This window comes from Phyllostomus hastatus, unplaced genomic scaffold (genome assembly GCF_019186645.2).
Source record: "Phyllostomus hastatus isolate PE091 unplaced genomic scaffold, TTU_PhHast_1.1 phas_contig_948, whole genome shotgun sequence".
In the NCBI taxonomy this organism is placed as follows: Eukaryota; Metazoa; Chordata; class Mammalia; order Chiroptera; family Phyllostomidae; genus Phyllostomus; species Phyllostomus hastatus.
The window spans coordinates 9,124,385-9,151,385 of record NW_025333993.1 but is presented as its reverse complement, the minus strand read 5'-3'; the positions used below and the strand labels follow the sequence as shown (position 1 = coordinate 9,151,385).

The following is a 27,001-nucleotide window of genomic DNA, read 5'->3' as shown; positions in this document are numbered from 1 at the left end:
CATATACATTTCTAATTCTGTGGAAAATGTCGCTGGTATTTTGACAGGGATTGCACTGAAGCTGCAGATTGCTTTGGGTAGTATAGCCATTTTAACGGATGCTGATTCTTCCTAAACGTTCATTGAATACACTTTAAATGGAATGAATTAAATTAAGCGCCAGGCACTGTTCTGCCCCCCACCCCACCCCCGCCCCGGAGGTAACCGCAGGAAACAGAACAGCCCAAGCCCCCTTCTCCCTTTCCCCTACGGAGGGCCGGAGGCGAAGCGGTACGGATGGCTGGCCGGGGGCCAACTCAGCAAATGTCTGCAAATTGCGTAATCCGGGACCCCGCCCCCGACCCCAAGGAGGCGGGCGCTCGGCGCGCGCACCCGCTCTAGGAAATTGCTCCGCGTTTCCGCGAAGAGGACTGAGCCCAACGCTCTGCCCAGCGGAGCCTCCAGGCCCCTGCGTGCCGCCCTGCGGGCATCTGGCTCGCGCCCAGCGGAGGGGCCGCCCCCGAGTGCAACCCCGGGGGCGCAGAACCGGGTGCGGAAGGGCGCCGGCGGAGCCCGGCTGCAGGCGGCGGGGCCGCGGCCACGCGTCCCCGACTGTAGCGGCGACAAACTGCCAAGGTAGGTCGTAGACCGCTGGATGGCGGGGAGGGGGAAAGAATGACCCGGAGGGGGAAGGGATGGCCCACGCGGTGACCGCTCAGCAGACGCGTGTCCCTGCAGCCGCTTCCCGGAATCCCTCCTCCGGAATGCCTTCCGCTCCGCAGCCCCGGCCCACCCGGGCCCTGCGGGTTTACGGGCTTCTGTCTGTGTCCCCAGCGCCGCGCTCCGCTCCTACCGACTCGGACCTGGGCTCTCCCCCAGCAGGGATGCCCGAGACTCCGGGCACTGGCTGCTGCGGGGTGTGAGCCGTTCGACTGAGGGGCGCAGAGGGGCCCGGGGCCGAGCGCCCCACGTCCCGCCAGATCGGTCGCTTGGAAGCCGGAGGGGGCGAGGCAGAGGAGTGGACCCCCTCCAGGGTCGGGAGGGGGTGAGGGCCTGCGAGCGAATCCGCTCCTGCGTTTCAGCCCCGAGCAAATCAACCAGCTAAACCCAGTTAGGAGTCGGGCAAACAGTCAACTCACTGGAAAACGCTAGGTACCCCGCCTCCTTGCGGGGGCGGGGGCGGGGGCAAGAGATCTTAGAAACCAGTCTGACGTGCCCCAGGGTCAGCTGTGAGCGGGCGAGGTGGGGGGGCAGAGGCGGGTGTGGGGAGTCCTGGAGTGGCCCCCTCCCCTCTGTGGGGCCCTCCAAGGCCACGCCGGACCCACCCCTGGGCAGGAACGGGGCGGGTGCAGTGCCTTACCCAAACCCAAGAAAACCCAGAAACCCAAAACCCAGGAAACATCCGGGAGACGTCCCTAGCGTGTGGTGTGCTGGGTAGGACTTAGCTATTTGTCCCAGGAAGTGACTTCAACTTGCACGTTCTGTACTTCACAAGTTACTTCTCACTCTTAGACCATCAAAAATCTGCACGGCTCTTCTAGTCGTATCTGTATTTCCTCTGAAGTTTCTCATGTGTTTATTTGAAAATTAAAGAAAATCTGCCTGAAATGTGGTTCGTATGATTTGACAAACATTATTATAATTTGCCTTATGAAAAGTTAGAACCGTAGCCCAGAGATGCTGTCTTGAAAGTGAAACTTATTAAAATAAATATTCATAAATATTCCATTCCTCCCACTTGCGCCCACAGAGCCGTAGTGGACTCACTTTCCTGTTGCACTTAATACATTTATAAACCTTCCAGCGCTTGGAGTCCCTGGCATGTATGTTCTTTGACTCCGGCATTATCTTTTCCCGACTCTGAAATGCTCTTGAGCAGTGAGATGCGCTCTGATTTCACGTGGCCGAGGAAAAACCGCGCTGCCAGCCGCCCCCCGCAGCGCCCCTGCAGGGAGCACTGTGGATTCCCGGACCGTCCAGTGTCGGGAGGAAGTGGGCCTCCTACGGAGTGGGAAATCCAGTCTGAGCTGGAGCAGAGCTGGACCGCCCCTGTTCCTGAGGACGTGCGTTGCTTTGAAACGTGAAATTGGTTGTTTCATTCAGTTTGGGAAGAGCCAGGGACACGCGTGTGGCTGGGAGAGCGGGTGGCTGGAGCGAGGGTGCGCAGAGCTGGAGGAAGGAGAAAACGAGAAAACGGGAGGGAACGCTGGGCGAGGGGGACGGGGCCCAGCCGCTGCCGCCCGCATCTCCGGAGCCAGCAGGGGGCTGCGTGCGCCCCCTTGCCCTGCCAGCCAGGGCTCTGCAGACCGGACGAGGGAGAGGTGTTCTCGAGCGTTGCCGTTGTTGTTGTTGTTGCTGCAATTCTGAGGATTTTAAAAATATTTAAAATTCGCGTGCACCTGGTCACCAGACACTATACTGGTGAGTCAACAAAAATCTTGAAAATGCTTCCAAATGAGTTGGCACAAAAGAAAATGAGTTTTAGCACATTTACCTATTCTCCCTTCTGACAGAGGTCAGAGGTCAGGGAGCTGAGGCAAGTCTGCTGGGCTGACTGAGCCGGAAAAGCCAGCAGCAGGGTCAGGAGGACGACCCCCAGAGCTGTGCGGCCTGGCCTTCATCCCTCCCCCCACGGAGGAGCCCCCCGCCCCAGGACACCTCCCTGGAGGGGCGGGGTCCAGGTGTTCTGGCCGGCGTGGGCTCCCTCGCCCCCGTCTCAGCACCAGTCCCTCGAACAAGCCGGCATCAGGCACACTCGTACGGAGAGGTCAAGCTGTCCCTCCGCTGTGTCACCGTGACAGGCGACAAAGCGGTCCGGGCACGAGCAGGCGAACAGGACTGGCGTGGGGATGAAGAGAAAGGAGAGAGTGTGACTCTCGGAAGAGCAGGGAGTTTCTCCCAGCGGCCTGTGGACCTGCTCCGACCCGATAAAAAACGAGGCTCCCATCTGGGGGTCCAGGAGGAGGAACTCCCAGAAACCGAGATGACGAGGGAGGCGGCAGGCTTTGGGGACACACCGAGGAGGCCGTGGGACGCTGGTCGCAGGAGGCACGCGCGAGCAAGGCGCGGAACAGACGCTGCCGAGAATAAACGTGTCTTCGGCGCGGACGGGCTGGATCGGAGCCCAGCGAGGGCAGATGGGAAGGGGCGAAGACGGGCCAATTAGACAGACTCAGCGCGGGGAGACAGAGACGGCGCCATCAGGTACCAGGATGACGGGCGTCCCCAGAGCAGAGCGAGCGGCAGATGGGGCAGGAGGTGCCAGGGAGAGCAGGATGAGAGAAGCGTTACGGAAATGAAACGAGAGTGGTCTGGAGGCCAAAAGAAAATGCCATTTCCCGGGGAAAGGTATCCCTAAAAGACACCAAAATATAAAGCTTTTTCTTTTCTCTTCCCGGGTCTCTGTGTCTCAAACTTGTCATTTTTAGATTTGCCATTTCATGTTGTTCCATTACGTTAAAAAATAAAATTCTGGATGATTGGCCTGATTCTTACCAATCTGCGTTCCACGGGGCAAAGCCCAACCTGCCCGCGGGCGTGAGAGGGCACCGCCCGGGTGGGGGGGTCGCCGGGTGCCCTGGTCTGCAGTCACGGCACCCCTAGCTTGGTGCTGGGAATGCCCGCCTCCCGGAAGAGGGGAGCGGAAGCCAGAGGCGGGGAGAGGGGGTCCCCCGGCACACAGCCAGCCCAGGGACACAGGCCCAGTGCAGCTCCCGGGGGCGACTCTGGGCACCCGGCACTCGGGCCTGGACACTCCAGCCTGGACCCGCCCTCCCAGCCAACAGCAGACGGACAGCGCCCACGGGTCTGTAACCCTCTGCCGCCGGCTGGCCGTGCTGGGGTCAGGGCTGACCTGGATCTCACCCCCCGCAGAGTAGCCACCCCCGGGGGAAGCAGGGTGGGGCGGCTTCCACTCTCCTGGGAAGGCCTCCAGGAGGAGGCTCTCCCAACAGTGAAGCCCAGCAGCCACCCACGGCGGTCAGCCCCTCCCCCTGCAGGGGACGGGGAGGGGGGCAGGGAAGAGCCAGACCAAGTGAGCCCGGACTCACGGTCAGACTCAACCAGCAACAGACCAGTGCAGAGAGAACGCTTCGCAGAATTTCACCGCAGCCACAGGGGAGCAGGGACCCGAGCCTGGGGCCCCTCCGCGTGCAGGGCCTGGGACCCAAGCGGAGGCGGCCGAGGGCTGGCCTTCGGGAAGGCCGAACTCCCTGCGGTCAGGGAGAGAGTTAAGAACTCCACGAACAAGTTCAGGCAGGGGGCCAAGAGGAGAAATTTGATTTTTCAGGCAGGCAAGAGCCCGTTACCAGACAGCTGCTGGAAACCGGAGTGGGAGTGGGAGGCACCGGGAACAAAGAGGGGGAGGGGAGAGGAGAGGACTTCTAACTGGGTAGCTGTGCGTGCATGTGTGTGTGTATGCGCGCGCACTCTTGTGTTTCCCGGCTGCTGTAGCTCGCAGGCGGGGAGGGGCCACCGTCTGAGCGAAAGACACAGGGGCCCAGGCCCCAGGGCAGACGTTCCGGTAGAAGGGGTTCGCCCCCCAATGGGGCATTCCACAGCCACACGCGCCCTCTGCTGAGAAGGGACATGGCGATGACGGCAGGTCTGGATGCTCTCGGTGGGTGCAGAGTCGTGGGGTCAGCTCCGGGCAGAGGGCCCTGGGCAGCTCTCGGGGTGCGGCACCTGCAGCCCGCGGCAGCTCCGGCTGGGACCTCCCACGCTTCTCTGGCGTGCCCTGAGGGGCGTTCCATCACTGTTCCCGAGGTGGGCCAGAGGTCTTGTCTGCTTGTTTGTGGCCTGAAGTCCCCTGCTCTTTAGTGGCCAGTGTTTCACTTTGGTCTGGGGCTGGCGGCTGCCCCAGTGTCGTCGGGGACAGAGGGACCCCAGCGTCCTGGAGCACCGGCGGCGTCCGGGTGGAGACAGAAACTGGGAGGGAGAGAAGCATTCCTTTCTCACCTTGCAGCGAGGAAGACTTTCGGACGGAAAACGCAGATTCTAAGAAAGAAAATCCCTTTAGGCGCGAAAGCATAAAACTCAGAAACTTGTGCGTGATGAAAAACAAACTCCGGTGTAAGCAAGTCCAGGGACAAGTGGCAAGGAAAGGGGACCAAAGAGATGAGCCGTCACAGAGGGCCGGGGTCCCCGCTGCAAACCAGTCGGGGGGACGGAGGAGCGACTCGGTGGGAAAACGGGCAAGGATACAGGACGGTTAACGAGAGCGGCTCCCGCAGATGCGAAGACAGGCTCGATCCCGCGCAGACTAGAGAACGATTTTTCGTTTATGAATTTGGTTCTCGGAGACCCCAGAGCTCGCTGACCACCCCAGGGAGGAGGCCGTGGGGAGGCGGAGCCCTCACCCCCGTGCGGGGGCGGCCATGTGGCTGGGGCCTCGGCCTTTTCCACCGAAGTCACAGATGCAAAATCCTCGCACCCGGTCTCTTCCGGCTACCCCCCAGACCTGCCCCACCCTCCCTGCCCCCACTGTCCCCACCCTTTACGTTGCCCTGGCGTCCTGTCTTCTGGGGGTGCAGCTACCAGCATCCTTGTGCTCTGGCTCCGGCTTGGACTACCCCCCCCCACGTGGAGCCCCGAGAGAAGGGAGGGAAGGCAGGGCTGGGTCAGGTACTGACCCCTCAGCTCCTCACCCCGCATTCTCCTCTCCCAGCGTCCCACGTGGGCACCTGCCCTCTGCCCCTCGGGCCCAGGGGTTGACAGCCCCTGTCACACTCTCGTGGTCCACCTACAGCCTGTTCACCATCGGGTTAAAGACCGTCTGGAGCCCTGGCTGGCGTAGCTCAGTAGATTGAGCGCGGGCTGCGAACCAAAACATCCCAGGTTCGATTCCCAGTCAGGGCACATGCCTGGGTTGCAGGCCACGGCCCCCAGCAACCGCACATTCATGTTTCTCTCTCTCTCTCTCTTTCTCCCTCCCTTCCCTCTCTAAGAATAAATAAATAAATAAAATCTTTTTTAAAATTCTAAAAAAAAAAAAAAAGACTGTCTCTAAACCTGTTCTTCGCTGCTGGGACCCTCACCGATCGGCCCCTTGCCAGCGACCCCAGTTCCAACAAGGTCCCCTCCGCGGAGACAGGCCCCCGCGCAGGCGGGGGGGGGGGGGGCACATGTCTGAGGTGATGCAGCGCAGGAAAGGGGAGAAGTGGTTAGAGGAGCCCCCGTTCGGACTGAGGATGCAGGTGATGCCCATCCGTCGGACGGGCGGCGTGGCGGTCTGAAGCAACTACGGCAGCACCTCTGGGTGCTGGTGCAGAAGGGCCTCCCGAATCCTCCTCGGGAGAAGGCGGGGGAGGGAGGGCGGGGAACGCACGTGTGCCAACCCTTGTCCCAAAAACGGGAGAAGTAACCTCGGTTTGCTTTTGCTGATGCATAAAGGTATTAACCTGAGGGGCTTACCAAAAAGTGATGACGACGACGATGATGATGATGATGATAATGGACTTTTCTAAGGGGAGCAGGTCTCTTCACCACTTGCTTCTTGTGTGTTGAAAGCTTTGGAACCGGAGGGCTGTCTCACTGCACCAGCGTTCCATTGCAGTCCCCCGTCCCGGCCAGGGTGCTCCAGCACGAGGGGGCGGGGGTGGTAGGCTCCCGGGAGGGAGGCGTGCTGGGGCCGGACCAGGACTCTCCTCCGTCCCTGTTGTCTGTGTCCATTGTCTGGTCTGGGCCCCTTTGCACGGGACACTTCAGTGGCTTGATCTCCGGACGCTGGTTCCCTTCCAGATGTGAGCGCGAGGAAGGACTCTCGAGATGACGAGGATGCTCTGGGGCCACGACGCCTGTGCCGGTAGACCGCTCGCCCTGTGTCTCCTGGGTAAGTGCTGCTCCTCGTCGCGGCCCTGGTGGGAGCAAGCCTGTGCGGTCACGGTCGCCGACAGCCCTAGCGGGGGGCGGGGGGGGGTGAAGCAGCCAGCTGGGACCCACGCAGCCCGCGCGCGATGCCGAGGGCCGGGTGGACCGCAGACAGGACGTCTGCGCTGATGGCGTGGCGTCCGTGTAGGTTTGTGACCTGCTGTTGATTTTCGGGGGCAGAGAGCCGAATGAGCAGAATGACTTACGGTTCAGCGACGGTGGGGAATGTTGTCCTGCGTGGTTTGCAGAGTCCGTTCTCGTCACGCCCTCCTTCGGACCCGGTGGAATCGACCCCCTGCCCTTGTCTGGAGAGAGCCCAGGCCCTTCTCTCCCGCCAGCGCGGCCGGACTCAGGAGTCCGTCCTTGACCTCTGGCTTAACGCTCTGTTCGTGACCGACCTCTTCCTGTGGTCGTCCTGTGCCTTTTCGCTACCTTCCTACCGATTCTCGTCTAGCCTCACTGTGCCACCTGTTCCGTGGCTGTGAGTGTGGGACATCTCCCGGGCAGGGCCATCCTCGAGGGGCGGCCGTGACATCCGGGGCTGCCCGCCCCTCACAGCGCCGCCCGCAGAGCGGAGCCGCAGCCCACCCGCCGTGCCCAACACCTCCCCCCGCCCCCACTCTCGCTGACTCTCCTTACCTCTCCATTCTGTTAATTAGCAGCATGCTCGTTCATATTCGGAGACTTTTTCCGGACAGTCGGGTTCTCAGAACACTTCCTCAACCGGCCGGCCCTTGTCGTTAGTGTCACTAGGGTCCCACGCAGGTCTCGTTTGGGGTCCACTCAGGACGAACTCCCCGGACCGGCTGCTGCCGACACCGTGTCCACCATCTAAGAGGATCGACTTCAGTGTCTGTTCGGGGTTTTTTGTGTTTAGCACAGGAAGTCCTCATTCACAAGTAACACGTGTGTAAAAGAACACCAGACTCAGAACAGCGATCACAAGTTGAACCCGGAGAAAGTACCGCTTGCCTAATGCGTTTCTCTTCTCCCTAGGGAGCATCTGCCTCATGTCCGGGGCGCCGCAGCCTCTGCCCGGTAAGGGACTGCTCCCGGCCCGACTCAGTTCCGCGTGAGGGTCCCAGGGCCGGGCCGGCGGGCGTTCAGAACTGCCGTGGGGGAGGGGGCAGGGGCGGTCCTGCGAAGTGTGGGAAGTTCGATTATTTCCCGTCCCAGGTCTGTGGCCCATTTTGTTTGAAATCTTTTTCTCAAATACTTTTTCCCTGGAAAAGGAGGCAGAATCAGCCAGTTCTGGTTTTCACATTGGTCTGACGGAACTATTGTAAGAAATGAACGCTAGAGAGATCATTTAAAAACCCCTTAAAATAATATTCCACTTAAACTCCTTCCTAGAAGAATGGGGAGACACAGCTAATGCCAAACAAAAATGATCCAAAAATAATTTCCCTTTAAAGTGCCTTCTTCTAACCCTTATTCACTACCTGGTCTCAGAGAAACGAAGATACTTTTCTTTCTTTCTTTCTTTCTTTCTTTCTTTCTTTCTTTTTTTTTTTTAGGTTTTATTTATTTACTTTTAGGGAGGGGAAGGGAGGGAGAAAGAGAGGGAAACAATGTGTGGTTGTCTCTCGGGCACCCCCTACCTGGGACCTGGCCCGCAACCCAGGCCTGTGCCCTGACTGGGAATCAAACCGGCGACCCTTTGGTCCACAGGCCGGCCTCAGTCCACTGAGCCACACCAGCCAGGGCAGGAAGATACTTTTTTAAAGTACACTTCTTGCCTACATGTGTAACTCTGTGCCCAGAACTTCACTCTGTGTCCAGTACTCACCCAGTCCTGGGGCCAGCATGGGTGGGGGGGGATGGCACCTCAGAGGCACGCCGACAGCTCACACCTCCCCGCCGCCAGCACTGGGCACCCCCACTTCCCCACTTCTCCACGTCACGGTCTGCAGCATGGTTCTGCGGCACCCCCTTCAGCACTGTTGTGGGGTGACCTGCCCAGTCAGGGCTGTTCAGGCACATACTGTTGTCCCCCCCACTCTGAGACAGGGGGTGAGTGTAGTGGGGGGTGCGGAGGAGGAAAGGCTGGTGGTGGGAGGAGCTGCAAAGGGAGGGCTGGACCGGCTGCCCCAGGAGCTGGGAGGTGAGCAGAGAGACTGGGCTGGCCCAGGACCCCTGGCTGCTGTGAGCCCTCGCAGGGGGCCCTGCGAGTCGGGCAAGAGCTGGGTGAGCTCCGGCTCTGCCCACCCGATGGCGGACGTCCTGCTCCCCAAGCTGGCCTGCCCTGACATCACAGGGCCTATTAATTAACTCATTGTGCCCTGGCTGGCGTAGCTCAGTGGATTGAGCGCAGGCTGCGAACCAAAGCATCGCAGGTTCGATTCCCAGCCAGGGCACATGCCTAGGTTGCAGGCCACGACCCCCAGCAACCGCACATTGATGTTTCTCTCTCTCTCTCTCTCCCCCTCTCCCTCTCTCCCTTCCCTCTCTAAAAATAAATAAATAAAATCTTAAAAAAAAAATTAACTCATGGTATCAGTTCACGTCCCGTGTCGGCAGAGCCGTCTCCCCTCCCGGTGTCTCCGAGAACGCTGGGCCCCAGGGAGGGCTCCTTTGCGGGGGCGTGGGCGGCAGACCCAGCGGGCGGGCTGGGCCGTGGCCCCGAGCACCCCGCCGGTGCCCGGTTCCCATGTGTGATCACTCCGTCCCCGTTGCCTTTAGAACTCTCCGACGGGCCCTGTGACATTAACATGGTGCTCAGGAACTTCCGGCCGGTCATATCGTGGAAACTGAGAAGCGTTTCCATCGCGCCCACCCACTACACACTATGGTACGCGAACATGAGGTTAGTTCCACCTTTTGTTCTTCTCTTGCTGAATGGATTATCTTTCTGCCGTGTGGGGGTGGGGAGGGGCAGGGCCCACAGGCCACAGAGCTCCCTGGCCCGCGTGTATTTCATTCAGAGCTTCGAAACCCCAAAGACAAAACACAAATGCTTTTGTAATTAGGTTGAACACTTCAACGATTCAAGGCTGTTTTTAACCAGGCATATTTATAACCAACGCCAGCTTCTGCAGTGCCAGGCCTCAGAAACAAACTAAGTATTGTGAGTGGTTTTCGCAATTATTTCTCTGATTCAGTAAGTCTCCGTGTTTAAAAAGTGAGTCATTTTCTGAGGACAGGAGTCCAAAGGTCTGGTGGCCGGATCGATGGCTTGTATTCCCTTCCCTTCGCTCCGGCAGACAGATGGCCCCTGAGAAAATGTCCCGGCCCAGAGTGGGCGCAGCCCAGGCCTGGGGCCTGGCGGGGCCAGAGCAGGCGGCCTGGGCACGGACCCTGGCGTGGCGAGGCCGGTGCCAGGACCGAGGACAGAATGGACAGCGCCGGCCCCTGCTCTCTTCTTCCCACGTGGGACCAGCACCCCCACACGTCACAGCTGGGCCCAGAGCTCCTCGGGGTGACCTTTTGTTCGGCGGTTACTCGGCTTAGAGCTGTTGCAACTACGGACAGACCCGGAGGACCTTTGAGTTTCTCCTCCGTGCCTTCTAAAGCCTTTTTTTTTTCCCAATCCCTGCCCGAGGACATTTGTTTCATTGCTCTCAGAGAGAGAGAGAGAGTCATTGATTGCCTCGCACCCAGACCAGGGATCGAACCCACAGCCTGTAGGTTGCGAGACGACGCTCTGAGCAGCTGAGCGGCGCTGGCCAGAGTGCTGCCTGCTGACGTACTAGGTCTCTCTCTGCGCTTGGGGTCACGTGGGTCGCCCACCTGCCTTTCTGACGCTGGAGAGATCGGATGCCTGTGTTGTGCTGTGTAGCGCAGGCTGACCTAGGACGGGCCATGGGGTCCTCAGCCGGAGAGAGATGGGGTGTCGGCGGTGGGGGGGGCCACTCATGACTGTCCTGCGGGGGCAGGGAGATCCCGGGCCTCCACCGTGAACGCCCAGGGTTTGCGCCCCCCACTCATCCAGCCCATGCTTGCTGAGCGCCGGCGACACCCCGGGGTCAGCCGTGACCCCGAGTCCCTGCCCTGCCGGCACCGACCTTCTGCGGGTGGGCACGGATGTCGGTCAACAAACCGAGATGAAACATGGCGGGCGGCGGCGGTGAATGGTCTGAACAAAAATGCACAGATAAGGGGGGTGGGGGGAGAGCAGTAGGCGGGGCAGGGTGAGGCGTTGCATTTTGAAGAGGGGTGTGGGCCCCACCACGTGCCTGGCACGGGGACCCCCGGCCAGAGCCACGGAGGAGGGAGGACGCGGGCCAGGCCCGGGGTGGACGCCCCTCCCGCAAGTGCCGGCGTCTTCCCGTGACCGTCTCTGTTCCTGCCGTCCAAGCGACAGGAAGGACATGGAGGTGGTCGAGCACTGCGCCAACATCACCAGCCTGTCCTGTGACGTCACGGACCTGTGGGCCGACGTGTCGGAGATGTACGAGCTGCAGCTGGTGGGGTCCCGGGGGAACGCCACGGCGGTGCAGTGTTTCCGCAACATCTTCCCAGAGCTGGACAGTGAGTCGCTCTCTGTCTGTCTGTCGTCTGTCACCTCCACGCTGCTACCAGGGTCGCTGCTGTTTCCGGGCCAGGCAGCAGGCGGGTCTGCAAAGGCGCTTCCGAGTTGGGGCCGGGTTCGCGCCCTGGTTCTGCCTCCGTGGCCTGGCCCCTCGGCCCCGCCGAGCCTCGGCTTTCCGGTGCCGGAAGTGGGACGGTCCCCTGGGCTGTTTGACGGTCGCCGGGGCCCATGGAAGGCAGACGTTCAGGCACTAGCACCTGCTGCGGGTCGGTCGGCTTGTTTTCCAGCCAGTCAGGGAGCAGGGAGCTGGGTTACGTGGCCTGGTGTCTGAGCAGCCACAGCGCTCTGGCCAGTGTTTTCCTTCGTGCCGCAGCCCCTCCCCGAGCCTGCGCCCCGGTGGCCGTCTGCCCTGGGGGCCCGGACTCCCAGAAGTCTGCAGCCCAGGAGCGGTGCACCCCCCTTCCTTCCGGCGGCTGGAGCCGGCTGCCCGGCGGGCATCTGTGGCGCTCGGCTGGGCTCCACCCCTTTCCTGGCGTCCAGGTTCGTGAGCTGTGGCCACGAGAAAGTGTCGGTTGTAGCTCCCGGTCAAGGCGGGGCACACTTAGCCATGCGGCAGTGACAGCCGGGCCTGTTTCTGTGTGCGTCCACCTGGCAGAGAAAGAAAAGCACGACTCACGGGTCACGGTATTCAGGTCACTAAAGAGAGGCTAGGAAGGTTATAATGAGAGGGCATTTTTCAAGACTCCAAGTGGCAAGTATTTAAAAAGGTGTCAAGACCCAGGTTTAGAGGAAGTGTCGGGAGCGTGCTGGCGCGGTCTTTCTGCAGGAGGCGTTTGCAGGTGTCTGCCGGGATCCTGAATTCCTCTTCAGCACTTTGTCCCGAAGAGATCACAGGCAAAAGCAAAGATTTGGCTCCGAGAAGACTCGCTGATACGCAGATTCTTTTCAGAAAAATCAGAGTCAGACCGGGAATCAGTGAAATGGCGTCCCCCCCGCCGCCTGGCGGAGGAGACCCGGCCGTGCACACCTGCAGAGGTCGAAGGTCGGGCAGCCCACTTCCCGGGAAGGGCCGGGGAACGGCCGCTGCGGACGGCAGGCCACGTCCGGTCTCCGCCACCCGGTCCTCCCGTGTTCGCGGCCCTTCCAAAAGTGAAAACCACGCTCGCCTTTCGGGCCGTGTGGAAACTCAGCCCACAGGCTGGGGCTCGCCAGCCCCTGACGTAGGAGAACACGCGCTGGTGTGTTTACGAAATGAGTGAAAACACCCACCATGTGAAACAGCGTGGGGAAAGACTGGCGCCATTGATGGCGCACTTGTAGCTCAGCGGGGGCGGGTGGTGTGAACTGGTCACACACACTAGTTCCGTTTGTGTTTGTGTATGTCACACACACACACACACACACACACACACACATGGCAGAGACAGGGCGGTTAACCCTGTTCAGGGACAGTTTATCTACATGTCCTGAGATTCCTCCAGTGGTTATGTTGACGGGAGAGACCTGGTTCTTCTTGCTGACGCACGTAAAGAATTACATACAGATCGGCACATATGTTAGCGTGTGATCAGCTTATTAGCGACCCGTTCCCATGGAAGAGAACGGGACTGGGTAGAGTGGGGGGTGAAGGGCAAGGTTTCAGGGCAAAGCGGGGCGGCCAAAGCAAGAGCAGCTGGAGACCAGGGTGGCAAGCCCCTGTGTGGCCAGAGGCCCAGTGGCCAGAGAGCCAGGAGCGCCCAGAGCCCCCGAGAGAGAGCGAGAGAGAGTCCTTTGTTCTGAGGACTTAAGTAGTTGGTGGGATAGGAGGAAAAAGTTACATATGGATTAACGGGTAAATGTGGTGCCAGCTTTCCTGGGGGACGTGACTACCCAAACTCAGGTACGTGTGGGGGTCTCTTAGCCGGAGTCCTCACCTTGCTCCAGACCCCATTTGGTCATCTTGTTGTGAAAAAAATAGGTGACAGGAGGCAGTTCATTAAAGTTGGGGCAGTCACCCAAAGTTGTTTATGGGCTCTTCCTGTAAGCATCCGGGACTCCCTGGTAAAACAGACAGTGACCAGAGGTGGGCAGTTCACCAAAGCTGTTTTATGGGCTCCATCTGTGGGCACCGGGGACCCTCTCCCACAGTCCAGGCCTTGGGATGAAAGCACAGTTTCAAGGCTTTCTTTCCCAGATAGTGGAAATGCCACATAGAATTTCAAGGACTTCCCTCCTTCCTTGCTAACACAGTGTTTCCTGTGACGTTGGAACACCTGGCAGTGTTATCGGACCAGGCTCAGGACAGCTGAGTCAGCGTGTGAGACGTGTCTCCTTCCTCCTCCCTGCCTCGGTTTACTATTTATCCTACCTACGTGGTTAAAGGCGTTTCCTGGCCACCAGGATGCCGGACGCTGGCCAGTGCCAGCAGCGCGGCCTCAGAGTTCTTGCCGTGCGTGTCCTGCCTCGGTGACACATTACTGTAATAACACAGGAAGAAGTCACTTTTAGCTTTGTATTTAGAATGTGGCCTGAACACTGGGAAAGCACGGCCTCCCTCCCCAGATCTGTCCTCCCGTTCTTGTGACATCAGGTCAATCGCTTCCATTGGTCCCCGGTTTTCACCAGGTGGAAAAAAAAACAAGAGATAAAATCACGCTCCCCCAGAAATAAGCCAAAGCCCGTGGTTCCGGGAGGCCCGCGGGCAGAGGGGCAGCCGGGCCGACGCGGGGCCGCGTCAGGACGACGGCGGCCGCGGCAGACTGACGCGGGGTGTCTCTGACTCTGTCTCCCTGACAGTGCGCCTGGAGCCCCCCGAGTTTGAGGTCGCTGGCTTCACGGACCACATTCGTGTGACCCTGCTGCTCCCCGAGACCCTGCCCAAGGGGCCCCAGGATCAGGAACTGTGGAGTCACTTCCCGCTCATCATCGAAGAGCAGCTGGAGGGGATCGCGAAGAAGGTGAGTGGCCCAAAGCCGTGTTCTGAGCGGGCACACTGGCTCTTCCTCTCTCTCTCTCTTTAAAGGTGCGTGTGATGACTCGGACAAGTGGGTCCGAAGGGCGTGGGTCGGATGGTCTGGCTTCAGGAAACCGCTCTCCGGAGTCCGTCCGTCACGGGACCGCGCTGACCTCGCCCGGCTGCGTAGTTGCCTTTCAAAGAGCAAACCGCGGGCAGGGGACACGGAGGCGAGAGCGGGGCGTGCGGGGCGCAGGGACGGCAGGGGGCGGCGGCGTGCTGTTCTGGGGCGGCCTTTGCCTCCAAGCGGGCAGCGCAGCCGCTCACGGAGGCCCCCGTCGCCCCCGCTGCTGCCGTCCTGCACTCGGAGGGAGGTTGGCTCCTGCTGGCCGTTGTCCTCCCCCCACTCCCCCGGGCAGTCAGCTGGACGTCCGGAACCTGGGGTGATCCTGGTCTGGGATAGACCTGGATCTCACCCGATTTGTTCTCTTGAATTGTCCGCTCAGGACACTGGTGTGAGTGGGAATGCGCAGGCCGTGCTGGCGGGCAGGCAGGCCTGCCGAGATGGCAGCTGACGCTCGCGTCAGCCTGTGTCGGCCACAGGGCCTGGGCCCTGCCCCCGCGCTTCAAGCAGAGGATGCCGGGCGTCAGAGGCCCTGAGACCGGCGTGCTTGGGGGGCTGAGAAACAGCGGGAGCTGGGGTGCAGTGACCGGGAGGAGAATCAGAGGGGTGAGGTCAGGGAGGTCGGGGGGCTGGATATGGAGTGTGACGGAGGCCCCTGGAGGACCCAAGGCTTTCCCGGGGCGTCCGGGCTGCGGTGCCAGGGAGAGACCACAGGGCGACGGAGGAGGAGGAGGAAACGCCTGAGCCCCAGCCTGGGGCGGCGCCACCAGGGCCCCCGGGCACGTGGATGCTGGCCATGGACCGCAGGAGGACAGACGGCGCATCTGACCAGAATGGGTGGCACTTGAGAAAGGTGCAGCCCCTTGGCCTGGGCAGGGGGAGTGGACCTCAGGAGCCCTTGGCCCAGCCCCCCACTGCGCCCCACTCCTTCCCCTTCCCTCAGCCGGAGTGGGGAGCTCGTGGGTGCTTCGGGGACCGCCTCCTGGGGCCGCCGCTGAGGGCCCACCAGCTGGTTTGGGCGCCCGGCTCTGGCGTCCTGCAGGGAGTGCCGGAGTGGAAGCCTCAGTGCCAGCCGGCGGGAACCTCCGTGAAGCTGCCCTTTCTTTGGCTGACGCTTCCTGCAGATGGGCCACTGGTCAGAGCGCCTTTTCCATTACCGGTGCTGTGGCCAGCATGGAGGCTGATTTTGCCCAAATTTTTGAGGGAAAAACAAGGATGTGCATTATACGTAGGTACGCTGTTTACGTACCGTGGGTATGATGGTCCCACGGATAAGGCACACAGAGAGTGGGTGCACCTTATACACGGCAAAATGCAGGCGTGTCTGTCCAACGTTTAGGGTCAAGTCCGGGAGCCAGACGTAAACAAGTAAACGCTCTGTGATACAGTGTGTGTGAGTCACGTGTGTATGTATGAACTGCCCCGGGGCAGGGGCAGGGGCTGGGAAGGAAGAGGCGACTTCGGAATTACACGCCTCGCGGACCGTCACGTGGAGAAGGGCTTTTCGGGCAACGTCTCCCGCAGTGCGACGCTGTGGACCAGCGCGCCTGGGAAGAGGAGGCAGGGACGGAGCTCTGGAAAGGAAGGGGAGAGGCGCCGTGCTCGCTGGAGCGGGAAGTGGGGTCCGGGGAGAGGCATCGCAAGGTGGACAGGAGTGATGATGGCACATCTGTATGCCCGTGGAATGTTTCGGGGGGGGGGAGCGTGGCTGGAGCGCCTCTCCGAGGAAAGTGGGCGGGATTTCGTGAGCTAGGGAAGGGCTCGGCCTTGGCCGGGACCAGGGGCTGGGCCTCCAAGTGGGGGGGCGGGGACAGGAGGAGGAGGCGGAGTTGCGGAGGCCAGTGGGCGGGGCCAGCATTGCAGATGGTGGTGCTCCAGGAAGGGAGCCCACAGGTTGCGACCCTCGGTGACCCTTAGACACCAGTTCACTGCAAGGCGTGCGCCTTCCTGCCCTGGTTCCGGTTGGCCTCTATCTCCGTTTTCTTCCTTATCACTGATTTGCCATGCGTGAGCTTTTAGTGTGTGGGTTTCTCTTTAAATAATTCTTCCTTCTTTCAAATAGAGACTGGCAGAAAAACATTATTACAGAAGGCTCTATGAGACCTGATAGAAATCCTAGTTTTTATACATTAAGAAAAAATGTACTCTGGGAACTCTAAGTCATTGTACAAAAGAACCCTCCTAACATCTCTCTGTTCCCAAAAGGGGGCAGAGCTACGGGGAAAGAAGGGGCAGGGGTCTCGAGGGAGAAGACGGGAACCAGACATCAGCCTCATTTCCCCCGCAGACGAGCTGTGTGGCCTTGGGGACGTTATCTGACCGCCCTGAGCCAGTTTGCTCGCCTGGAGAACGGGAATAATGTCTACTTTGCAGGCTATTTTGACAAACCAATGAGCTCATGTTAATGAAAGCACATTCTGAAATGTAAAGCAGATGCATACCTTTGCTAAAATAATTTTATTTCAAGATAGGATAAGCTTGCAAAAGTGACCTCACGGAGACCTTTATTCCCCTTTGGGATTTTTTCTCCTCATTCGTAAAATGAGATTCCACGGTTTAAAGATGTATCTATGTGCATGTAGTTTTGTGGTCAATTGCTTGCCCCAGGTGACTTATAAACACTTCCTGCCAAACCTCTGATCTTTCTATCCCTTTTCAAGATTTGAAGACAAGTCCCCAGAGATAGTCTTGGGGCCTGCCTCTAAGTAAAATTCTAGTCCAGGTCCTACTGGTTATTTTGCTTATTTTCTTTTTTACAGCATAAACTCAAAATAAATGAGGACACCAAAGGGAATTTCACTTACATCCTTGACAAGTTAATTCCCAACACAACCTACTGCGTGTCTGTCTACTTCAACCCCAGGAACGTGGAGAATGTCATCAGGTCTCCCCAGAAGTGCACCCACCTTCCACCGGCGCGGCAGTCAGGTAGGACAGTCTTCGAGCGTTCGCGCGTTGCTTTTGCTCCGAGGGAAACCCCGTTCGACGGGAAGGATCGGAATGTCGGGGTGCCCCGAGCGGTGTGCAGCTTGGCCAGTCCCCACTCGGCGGCGACTCGCCGCTGAGTTGCCACACCGCAGGGACGTTCAGATCTCGGCCTTTTGAGGTCAGAGTCCTCCTGCTGCGGAGTCGCTTTCACTCCAGGGCGCTGGGGGCAGATTCAGCTCTGCTGGGGCATCCACTCTGCGAGCCAAGCGCAGGAGGAGGCGGGGACGCGGGGGCAGGTGCGGCGCGGGTGGCCAGCTGGGTGCCGTTGGGTGGTCTGGCCTGGCTCTCGGGAAGGCTGGCCGTAGCTCAGATGAAAGGGGACTCGCCTATGTGGCCGAGGTGGTCGCTGGCGACGCTGATAGCCCTCACGTTTCAAAGGCGTCGGTCCCCTGCACAGACTGACCCCGGAGCCGCCCTCCTCTGCACGGAGAACTTGGCAGTGAGCACAGGCGGGCCCAGGAGCAGTCGCCGTTGCTTGTTGTCTTGGAGAGCGACTAGGCCTCCGACTGTGTGGCCAGAAGGGAAAAGCTGTGAATCTCTCCCCCAAAGAAGCCTTTCGGGAGTTCCTAGCCCCAGAGACAGTCTCTCCTCAGCTGTGACCGGCCGGAGAGCAACTGCGGGAAGGGGAGGAGGGTCAGGAGGCCCCGGGGGGTGTGGCTTCCCGGTGGGCTGCATGCACTCCAGGGCACCCGGCGTGGGCGCACTCTCCCGTGTTCCCCGGGGTTGAGGGACGCCCAGACCAGTGTTAAAGGGAAAAGCATCTTAACCCTTTAGCTTGTTACGTGCATCATGTCCCTTAAACGTGGACCGACCCAAAACTGCGCGGGTTCGTCAGACCAGCAGCTCCCCCAAACGCGTCATACTACACGGGAGCAAACGCCCACAGGTGTGCCCTGACACCAGCCCTCCGACGCCCCCCGGGTGGGTTCCAGGCGCCCGTGCGGACCCCACAGGAGAAGGGCTCAGTCCCACGAGTGCCCCCACAACAGACGCCGTTCTCAAGTCCTCGGTCCCCAGGCCGCCCGGACTTCTGTCCACCCCAGCCACACATCCTCGGGTTCCCGGCATCCCTTCCGACTTCACACTCCCCCGAGGTGCCTCGCGGAGCTCCGGAAAGCACTGGGCCTAGATTGCCGATGCACCGAACGGGCAGAGAGTTCATTTGCTTTTCTCGGTGGGACGGCTCTAGCAGCGCACGGTTGTCTGTAAGTCCATTCGAAACAGTTTGGCTAGATGGTGCTGTAACAGCCGTCACGTCGGCGGGCATTTAAAAAAACTCAATCAGAACTCATGCAGCCACTTGAATAGGGAAGGGGGAAGAAATTATGTCAAATTTTTGGCATATTATGCTTTATTATTTCAAGATAGGTACAAATGAAGCTGAAATGCAAAAAACAAACGATTTGTGCGGTGTAGGGAGAAGGGGCTGGGGCTGATCAGATGTGTCAAAGTGGTTTGCAACGTTTCTGGGTACTACTGACGTTTTGGCCAAATAATTCTCTGCTGCGGGGCTGTCTCGTGCACTGGAGGGTGTTTAGCAGCACCCCGGGCCTCTCCCCCTGCAAGCCAGTAGCAGGAGATGGCCAACGTACTCAACATATCCAACTCAGGCAAGTTACCAGTGAAAATGAAAAATGTGTCTTGTTTTACGGGAAACACAAGTGGACTTTCTGGCCAACCCAATACCTGGACACGGTGACAGATCCCACAGGCGAAAGGCTCAGTCCCACGGGACTGCCCTCCGCCCCGCCCCCCACCCACCCACCCCCCACCCACATCAAACGCCAGGCACAGTCCGTGTTGCCGCCAGGGCTTCAGACCCACCGTCTGTAAATCAGAGGTTCCCAGAGCCCTCCTCAGGTTTGGTGATTTGCTAGAAAGGCTCACGGAACTCAGGAAACCCGTTCACTTACTAGATCCCTGGTTTCTGTCAAAGGACACGACTTGGGAGCAGCCAGGTGGTAGAGACCCCTGGGGCAAGGCGTGGGGAGGGGCTCGGAGCCTCCAGCCCCATGCGGTGAACCACCCTGCCTGCCTCCACTGTGTTCACCCCGAGCTCTCTGAACCCAGCCACGGAGGATTCCTATGGGGCTGCGTCTCGGAGTCAGCAGGGCTGATTCGATCCTTGGCCATTCACTGGTGACTAATCCAGTGTCCAGCACCTCCCCCGAGGCGGGGCTGGAAGTTCCAACTGCCTCATCCCAGGGTTGGTTCCCCTGGCAACCAGTCCCTCCCCTCCCTGGGGCTTCGCAGAGGTGGGTCATTTTCATCAGCTCAGTCCTGGTGGTGGTCCGAAGGGGCTGGTTGCGAACTACGAAAGACGTGCCTTTCGCTGCCTTGGCTCCGGCTCCTAGGTCCTCCCCAGAGCTCCCGGCCAGGAACTGGGTCACGGCCCACGTGTGTTTTTTATTAAAACCACAGCGTCACACAAATAAACCCTCAAGTTGATGATGTTAGAGAACAAAACTCAGCCAGGCAGATGTGAAGATTACTTGGCTTTCTGAAGCGATTCACGAGCCGGGCAGCCTCCTGTCCAGCCACTGGAGGGCGCCCCTGTGACCTGTCCGACACGGGATGGTTCCATCGGCAGAACGGGTGGGCCCGAGGCGTTAGAAGAGCAGGGTACCTGGGGGGCGAGGACCCCCCACCCTTCCCGGGCGCGGGCGTCTTCTCGGGCAGACCCTGCCTCCCTGGTGTGGTCAGGCGGCTCCAGACGGACCGGCTTCCACCCTGACCCCTGGGACGGGTGCCGGGCTGCGGTTAGGTGCGTTAGTGAGTTGTGGTCTGGGGACAGTGGCTGAGGAACAGGGACTCCATTCGGGCTCTTGTTTTTAACCATCTTCACACCCGCCCTGGAGGCAGAGGTCGGTCCTGCTTCACAGGCGAGGACTCAGGGAAGGAGAGCCAGGAGGTTGCCGCTGGTGGCCGGTGACGCTGGACCGGAGCCCCCGGAACCCAGGTGGCTGGCTGGCTCGCCACCCTCCTCACCACCCTTTCTCGCTCCTGCTCAGAGGAGGTCGACCCGGCCCCCTCCCCCTCGGCCCTCAAGAGAGCCCACCTGCCTTTACTCTCCCCCTCCCCCACCCATTTTGCCTGAAGCCGTGGTTACGTGATTAAGAGTAAAGGTCTCTTTGGAAACTTGAGACCTGAATTAGTCACTGATGAAGAAAACCCTCGAGGCTGGAAGCATTTCTGAAAGCAAGGCTTTGTGGAGCCACGTACTGGCCCGGAAGAACCAGTCCTAGGATGACCCGGGGCGGGGGGGGCGGGGGGAGCCTGTGTGTTGTGGCTGCGACGGACAAATTCGCACGGACTGCAGGGTCCTGTGGAGGAAAGGGGACAGCATGGCTGCTCTCTGAGAGAGAGAGGGAGGGCCCCGGCCCCCGCCTGGACAGGCTTTTACTGCTTTTCTGGTTACGTGACATGGAGCATGGTCCTCCTTCACTGTGCACAGGTTCGCTGTAGGTGGTCACCTCTCACAGACAGCACGGGAGAGGACGTTGCTGATCACGTCACAGAAGAAGGAAATGCTCAAGGGCAAAGGGAAAAGGGGTTGAACTCGGGAGGTTCAGCTCAGATTTCGGGAAGTCACTTTAAAGATATGCAGTCAACGTTTGCTGCCTCAATTCAGGGTGGGGGAGTTTTAGCAAAAAGCAAGCCTCAAAGCAGCCCAGGTACAATGCAGGGCTGACTCCCCACGGGAAAGCCCATCCGTGGGCGTGGGTCCTGTGTGCCCACCTCACTCCCCACCAGTTTTCTGAATCAGGGGCCGGGCTACATTCCCCACCGCCCGGTGGATCGGTTCTCTGCACCGGGACACCCAGTCCAGGCCGCCAGCAGCCAGGGGAGGTGGAGCAGACACGCGTCCACCGCCCTGGGGCTGGCGGGCTCTTGTACAGTGAGTCTGGGGCGGGGGTGGGTGGGTGGTGTTTGGAAAGCACTTGTAGTGGCTGCCCAGCAGGGAGCAGGGGGTGGCGCGCCGTCCCGAGGGAGAGCCCGCCCCTTCCCGCTGGGCCGTGGGCAGCCGCGTGCATGCGTGGGCTCGAACTGGCGGCCGGCTGGTGGCTTTCTGTAGACAGCCACCTGGAAGTCGGTTCTGAGCCTCAGCAGCAGCCCGGGACCGTGAGTAACCTCGGCGTCGCCCACGGCTGCCAGCGGATCACTTCCGTTTTCTGTGCCTGCCACTTCCTGGGCCGCCGTCCCTTGATTCAGGGCGGCTCAGACTCCGCGCCTGGTCACCGTCCTTACGCAACTGCCGGCTTCCTCTCCTTCCAGTCGGATTTAGGAAGTCAGGTTGTTTTCGAGCAGAGCCTTGAAATTTTCCAACAGGAAGGCGGACGAGATTCTAAGGGGGGACTCCCGGTGGGGCAAAGAGAGTGGAGCCGGGCCTGGGCGCGGGGTCCTGGCGTGACCGCGGTCCACCCGGGGGCGGCCCAGGTGTGGGTTGCAGGCACGCAGACCCCCGCGGCCCGCTCCTTCCCGCCCGCAGTGCCTGCGAGCGTGTGGCGGGTGGGCATGTGCCGTGGGGCCAGCTCTGCGCCAGCGGAGAGCCGTCACCCGCCCCGCCGTTCTCCCGGCTTGGCTTCTTCCAACGCCGGCCAGGGTGGAGCTCGCAGGAGCACAGCGTGTGCGCGGAGGAGTCCTAGGAACTGGCGTCGGAAGTGGCAGGCCCCGACCTGCAGACCTCCGCGGTCCAGGAGCGTTGCCGACCTTCCGCCGTGCATTTAGGCGGGGGGGAAGCCAGGTCACCAAACCAGGACGACGCACACGGGACCGTCACCCGTCTCGTTGGACTGGACGGCGCGGTTCTGCGCGTGGGGGACTTTGCGGCCCCCTCCCCTGATGTCTCTGTCCCGTCCCCTCTCCCTCCTTACGAAACCTCTGCCTGCTCCAAGGGCGGGGGGGATGGGCTCTGAGACCTGAGTCCCCCTCTGCCCGGTGGCCGGCACCTGGAAGTAAACCCCCTTCCCTTCCACCGGCCCCTGCCTCTCGGGCGCTGGCTCCCGTGTGGGCGGGCAGCCGGAACCGCCCTGGGTCACGGGGACTCGGGCACCGAGAGGGGTCTCCAGGCTTGACCCACTGCATTTAAGTAGCCACGGGTGGCTCCTGGGCACCGTACGGGACAGTCTGCCTCGGGACGTCATTGTGAAAACTAAGTCTCATTTAACCTGTACCATTTAAAGGAAGTGGGCACTCGGATCCCTGTCTGTTTCCATGTTTGTATGTAACAACCTAACAGCAGCTTGTCCATCCACCTGTTGCTCCTTCGGCGTCCCCCTGCGCCCACCCGTGGGCTTCGCTCTGAAACGGTCATTTCATTTTTCACCGACAGTGTCACCGGAATCAGCCATAATCGGAGCCTTCATGTCCGTGGCCTTCGTCGTGGCCGTCGCTGTGAGCGCCCTGATGACACTGAGACGGGTGGGCTACATATGCTTACGGAGCGTGCCCCCCAAAGTGCTGGTACGTGGGGGGGTCTGTTCATCTCCGTCTTCATTTTTTATTTTAACTCCAGAGTTCTGAGTCCCCGCTTGGGTGCTTGCACAGCAGCAAACCCCGTTTCTGAAAGCGCCCAGGCGCGGCGGCGCGGCGGCCCCCTGGCCGTCGTCGTGTGGACAGGGGTTTCCACGTCCTGTTCCTTCCCCGCGTCGTCCGCACGCTGCTGCAGCTGCTGCAGTGCTCGCTGGGGCCCGCGGGTGTGAGCGTGCCACCTTCCCCTCGGTCATCCCCCCCCACCCCCACCCCCCGCGCTTTGCAGCATTTCCATCGATCCCTTTCTCATTCTTTTCCTCTGTTCTCTTTCTTTTTTGGCCATTGAGAATTCCGCCGTGGACGTGTTTTGCACAGGCTGTCTTTTCCTTCCAGACGACCCCGTGGGACGCAAACCCGGAGTGCGCTCACCTTGTAGAGAGAGGAGGCCGTCGGTGGTGACGCCGGCGGTGGGGACCCGTCAGGGCACACACCGCCGCAGGGCCCCCCGCTGCCTCTCGCTGCCGCCGAGGTCCCTTCCGCCTGGGGGATGTCCCCGCGCCTGGCGCCTGCTCCCGCGTGTGCACCCGTCCCTGTCAGCGAAACCAGCCTCTCTGCCTTCCCTCCTCTGCGGGCCGCCCGGGCGCCGAGTCTCCGCCCGTGGGCCGAGCCGAGCCCCACACGTTTCAGAGAGGCCCCCCACGGCCCGTCCCCTCATGTGTCACTCCCCTGTCCCGCCGCTTTCTGTCTACAGAAAACTTGCGCAACTTTTCCTTCAGAAATTCCTGTGTTTCTGTGTTGGAACTGACTCACCTCATCTCATTCCTCACCAGCTGCGTCCTTGAATACTCCCTCCAGGGCTGACATACTGTATTTTCTGAACCATAAGACACACCTCGGTTTTAGAGGAGGAAAATAGGAAAAAACTTTGGAAGCAAAAAATATGATAAAATACTTAATAACATCAATAATATAATATTTCACCAATGTAAATGTGAAGCTACATTCGGACCATAGCGCACCCCCATTTTCCTCCCAAATTGGTGGGGGGGGGGTGTCTTATAGTCTGAAAAATACGGTATTTATATTTTTCTCTTTCTTGTTTTTATTGGGTCAGTGGGTTGGGGGAGGACTATTGGTTGGTTCGGTATTTGTACTTTTAGAGATCTTTAACTGCCCCTGGGATTTGAACTTGGCATTGGGCTGTGCCTTAGGAGATGCGGACGGGACGCTCTGTGCCACGTTTCATCCACAGTGACACCGTCGTGTGGAAGGCAAGACTGGGAATGTTCCAGAAGGCAGTGTAGGGGCTCTTTGTGGCTTTGGGATGAGGAAGCTTCCCAGACACACACACAAAAAAGCAAAAACCGTGAGGGAGGGAACAGTGATACATTTTCGTACATTAAAACTAAGAATTTCCTTTTCTCAAATGCCATCATCAGCAGAGCAAAACGATGAAACCACAGACTGGGGGGAAGTGTACGTAACAATCATTGACGAACGAGTAGCATTCGGACAGTATAAGAGCTCCCGTGAATCCATGAGAAAAGAGATGAACACCCCAGCAGAAGAAACCCCCCCACCACCACCAAGGCCGGGCCTGGGCACAGCAGGGAGGAGCCAGTTTGCGGAGCGGGGCAGCCGGGGCAGGCTGCGGGCAGCCAGAGACCAGCGGGGTGCGGAGCCCACCCTCCGCGTGGCATGGCCGGCCCGGCCCGTCGTCGCCTGGAGACTCAGCCGCCCCTGTTCTCCTGGGCTCTCCCACCTCTGCCCCTGGAGCGCTTTCCTCCAGGGGCTGGAAGAGAACGCTCCCAGTCTCTGTCTTCCTGGGCCCTCTGGAGGCCAGTCCAGGGGGGGCTTTGACGCCCCCACACATGCAGTCGGCTCCCCACAGTCTCTCCTCACCCACAGTCCCCTGATACCCTCCGGAGTGGCCGTCTGTCCAGCCCGCAGGAGCACGACGGGAGGCCAGAGGGAGAGCGGGCTGGGCTGCCTGCCTGGTTTGGAAGCCAGGCCCCATCTGGGCCGGCTTCCTACCTGTCGGCTTCCCTCCTCCCCTGCAGACCGGGAGCGGGACTGGGAAGCCTGCGTCCCCGCGTGGTCGTGAGGGCGAAAGGACCCGTCGGCGCTCGGCGCAGAACCCGCCCACCGCGGACACTCTAGCACCCTTAGCTCCGGGCACTGCCGCCGCCGCCACCCCCGGCCTCCCCCCTGCGCGGTCCGTCTCCTTCAGCTTTATGACGGTGGAGAGGAAGGACAAACACAACTGATGGGCTCTCTCTCTCTCCCTCCCTCCCAAAGGACTTCCGAAACTCGCCGTCCTGGGCGTTCCCTGAGCGGCCGCCCGTGGAAGCCGTGGCCGTGCTGGAAGTCATCCACGTCAACAGAAAGAAGAAAGTGTGGAACTACGACTATGACGACGAGAGCGACGGCGAGGAGACTGTGGTCCAAGCCTGTGCAGGGGGCTACACCATGAATGGGCTGGCTATCAGGCCCGTGTGCCCGGCGTCCGGCTCGTCGGCCCGCCTGGAGGGCTACAGCAGCCCCGACGCCCAGGAGGACGCGCCGTCCGAGCCGGAGGACGAGACCCGGTCGCTGCTGACGGAGCCCAGGCCCCGGTGCGCCGAGTGTGCCGGCGGGGCCTCCGAGGGCCAGCGGGCTCCGCCCGTGGGCCCCGCGTTCAAGGAGGACAGCAGCTCCACCAAGAGCTCCGCAGACAGGAACTTCTTCAACGTGGACTTGAACTCTGTGTTCGTGAGGGTCCTGGACGACAGCGACCCAGAGGTCCCCCCAGTGCCTTCTCTTGCAGACGAGACAGTGGACCCGGAGGACCCTGACGAAACAGGGACAAGCCTTGCGGTGGCCAACGCACAAGGCACCCAGCAGTGCTTCCCCGGCCACCCCGGGCAGGGCCTGTGGCTTGAAGACTCTTCCTCCAGCAGCAGTGACACTTCCGAGTCGGACGTTGATGTCGGCACCGGTGTCAGCGCCGGGGATGGCTATTTAATGAGATGACTCCCCAACCACAATGAACTGACATCTACCTCTCCCCCGCACCCTGGTCCCCCCGCTGCTCCTGCGGCCAGCAGGTGTCCTGGAGGCAGAGTGCCCCCCTTCTTCCTCGTGACATCACCGGTGCAACTCCCGGGGTGGGGGAGGGGCGGCGGAAACCAGGTGTCGTGGTGTGCGTTCGTTTACGTGTTCAAAGTGACAGGCCTCGAAGGGAAAGTGCCCCGTCCGGTGGTCATGCTTCTGCCCCTGTCTCCCACAGGAGCGGGGTCCCTGGGGTTTTCTGGGGTGGCCCAGGGTGGGCGTGGGGGGAGAGAGGGAAGACCGCAGGGTCCACAGCAGGAGCGAGCTGGGCCGTGCCTCCCCCAGGTTCCGGGAAGAGCGGGGGTCGAGCGAGAGGCAGGGCAGGCGGCAGAGGGCACATTCCCAGGTGACGTGAGGCAGGTCTGGTCGGTGTGACAGTGGGAAGCTGTGACAGTGGGGAACTGGAACCCGCCCCCCCCCCCCGCCGTTCTTCCGACCTTGCCCCCGTGGGTGCTGACTCCGCCTGGTACGTGGCGTGTAGATGAAGGACGTGTTTGTGTAAAAACCCGTGGAACTGACTTCAGAGGCCTCCAGGCATCCCAGCGCCAGGAGATTCGCTGACCCGCAGCCTTGGAGCCGGGATGGTGTGAAGCCAGGGTGACGCACGGGGACTGTCATCTGCCTTACCGGACCGGGCGGTGCTCGTCTGCGTGTAGAGAGCTTCGCAACCCCCTCCCCGTCCTCTGGTCTGTCCCCTCTCCTCCTAAAGCCTCTGCCTCCACTGAGAGGGGGAGGTGGGCTCTGAGACCTGAGTCCCCATCTCCCAGGAGGCTGGCACCTGAAAATAAAGCATTTCCCTTTGTATCAGCACCTGCCTCTCGGGTGTCGGCTTTCGTGACGGAAGGCGGCGGGACCTCCGCGTGGTCACGCGGACAGTTAGGCTCCTCCCAGGTGCCCTGTTGTGTTGCTGGCACCCCGGAACCTAACACGGCCCCTCGTCCAGCCCTCCTCCATCCGAGTGAGGGAGACAGACCCCCCCCACACACACACACACACACAAATCTCTCTGGCAACGGGCAGGCGCCAGAGGAAGCAAACATTTGCACGCAGGAGAAGACCTTTGTGCCATAGTTCAAGA

At 60.5% G+C, this 27,001-nt stretch overlaps 1 protein-coding gene across 2 annotated transcripts; it reads left to right on the top strand.

The window, feature by feature from the left end:
* The first annotated feature begins 386 nt into the window (after positions 1-386).
* Positions 387-26,733, top strand: IFNAR2 (interferon alpha and beta receptor subunit 2). 2 transcript variants are annotated; one of them, XM_045852473.1, is made up of 9 exons: positions 387-615; positions 6,718-6,808; positions 7,843-7,884; positions 9,529-9,652; positions 11,144-11,316; positions 14,093-14,253; positions 17,133-17,301; positions 22,694-22,824; positions 25,132-26,733. In XM_045852473.1, exons 2-9 carry the CDS (start codon positions 6,745-6,747, stop codon positions 25,843-25,845), a joined length of 1,578 nt encoding a protein of 525 aa, XP_045708429.1. In that variant the 5' UTR covers positions 387-615; positions 6,718-6,744; the 3' UTR covers positions 25,846-26,733. The 2 variants fall into 2 exon arrangements, with proteins under 2 accessions (XP_045708429.1, XP_045708430.1); XM_045852474.1 differs by lacking the exon at positions 25,132-26,733 and adding an exon at positions 23,181-25,123.
* The last annotated feature ends 268 nt before the right edge of the window (positions 26,734-27,001 follow it).

Bases quoted from the DNA above. Each gene is read 5' to 3' on its own strand.
- IFNAR2 (XM_045852473.1), top strand. From the start codon at position 6,745: ATGACGAGGATGCTCTGGGGCCACGACGCCTGTGCCGGTAGACCGCTC. The intron at 7,885-9,528 runs GTAAGGGACTGC...CGTTGCCTTTAG, and splicing joins GGCGCCGCAGCCTCTGCCCG to AACTCTCCGACGGGCCCTGT. The intron at 11,317-14,092 runs GTGAGTCGCTCT...TCTCCCTGACAG, and splicing joins CATCTTCCCAGAGCTGGACA to TGCGCCTGGAGCCCCCCGAG.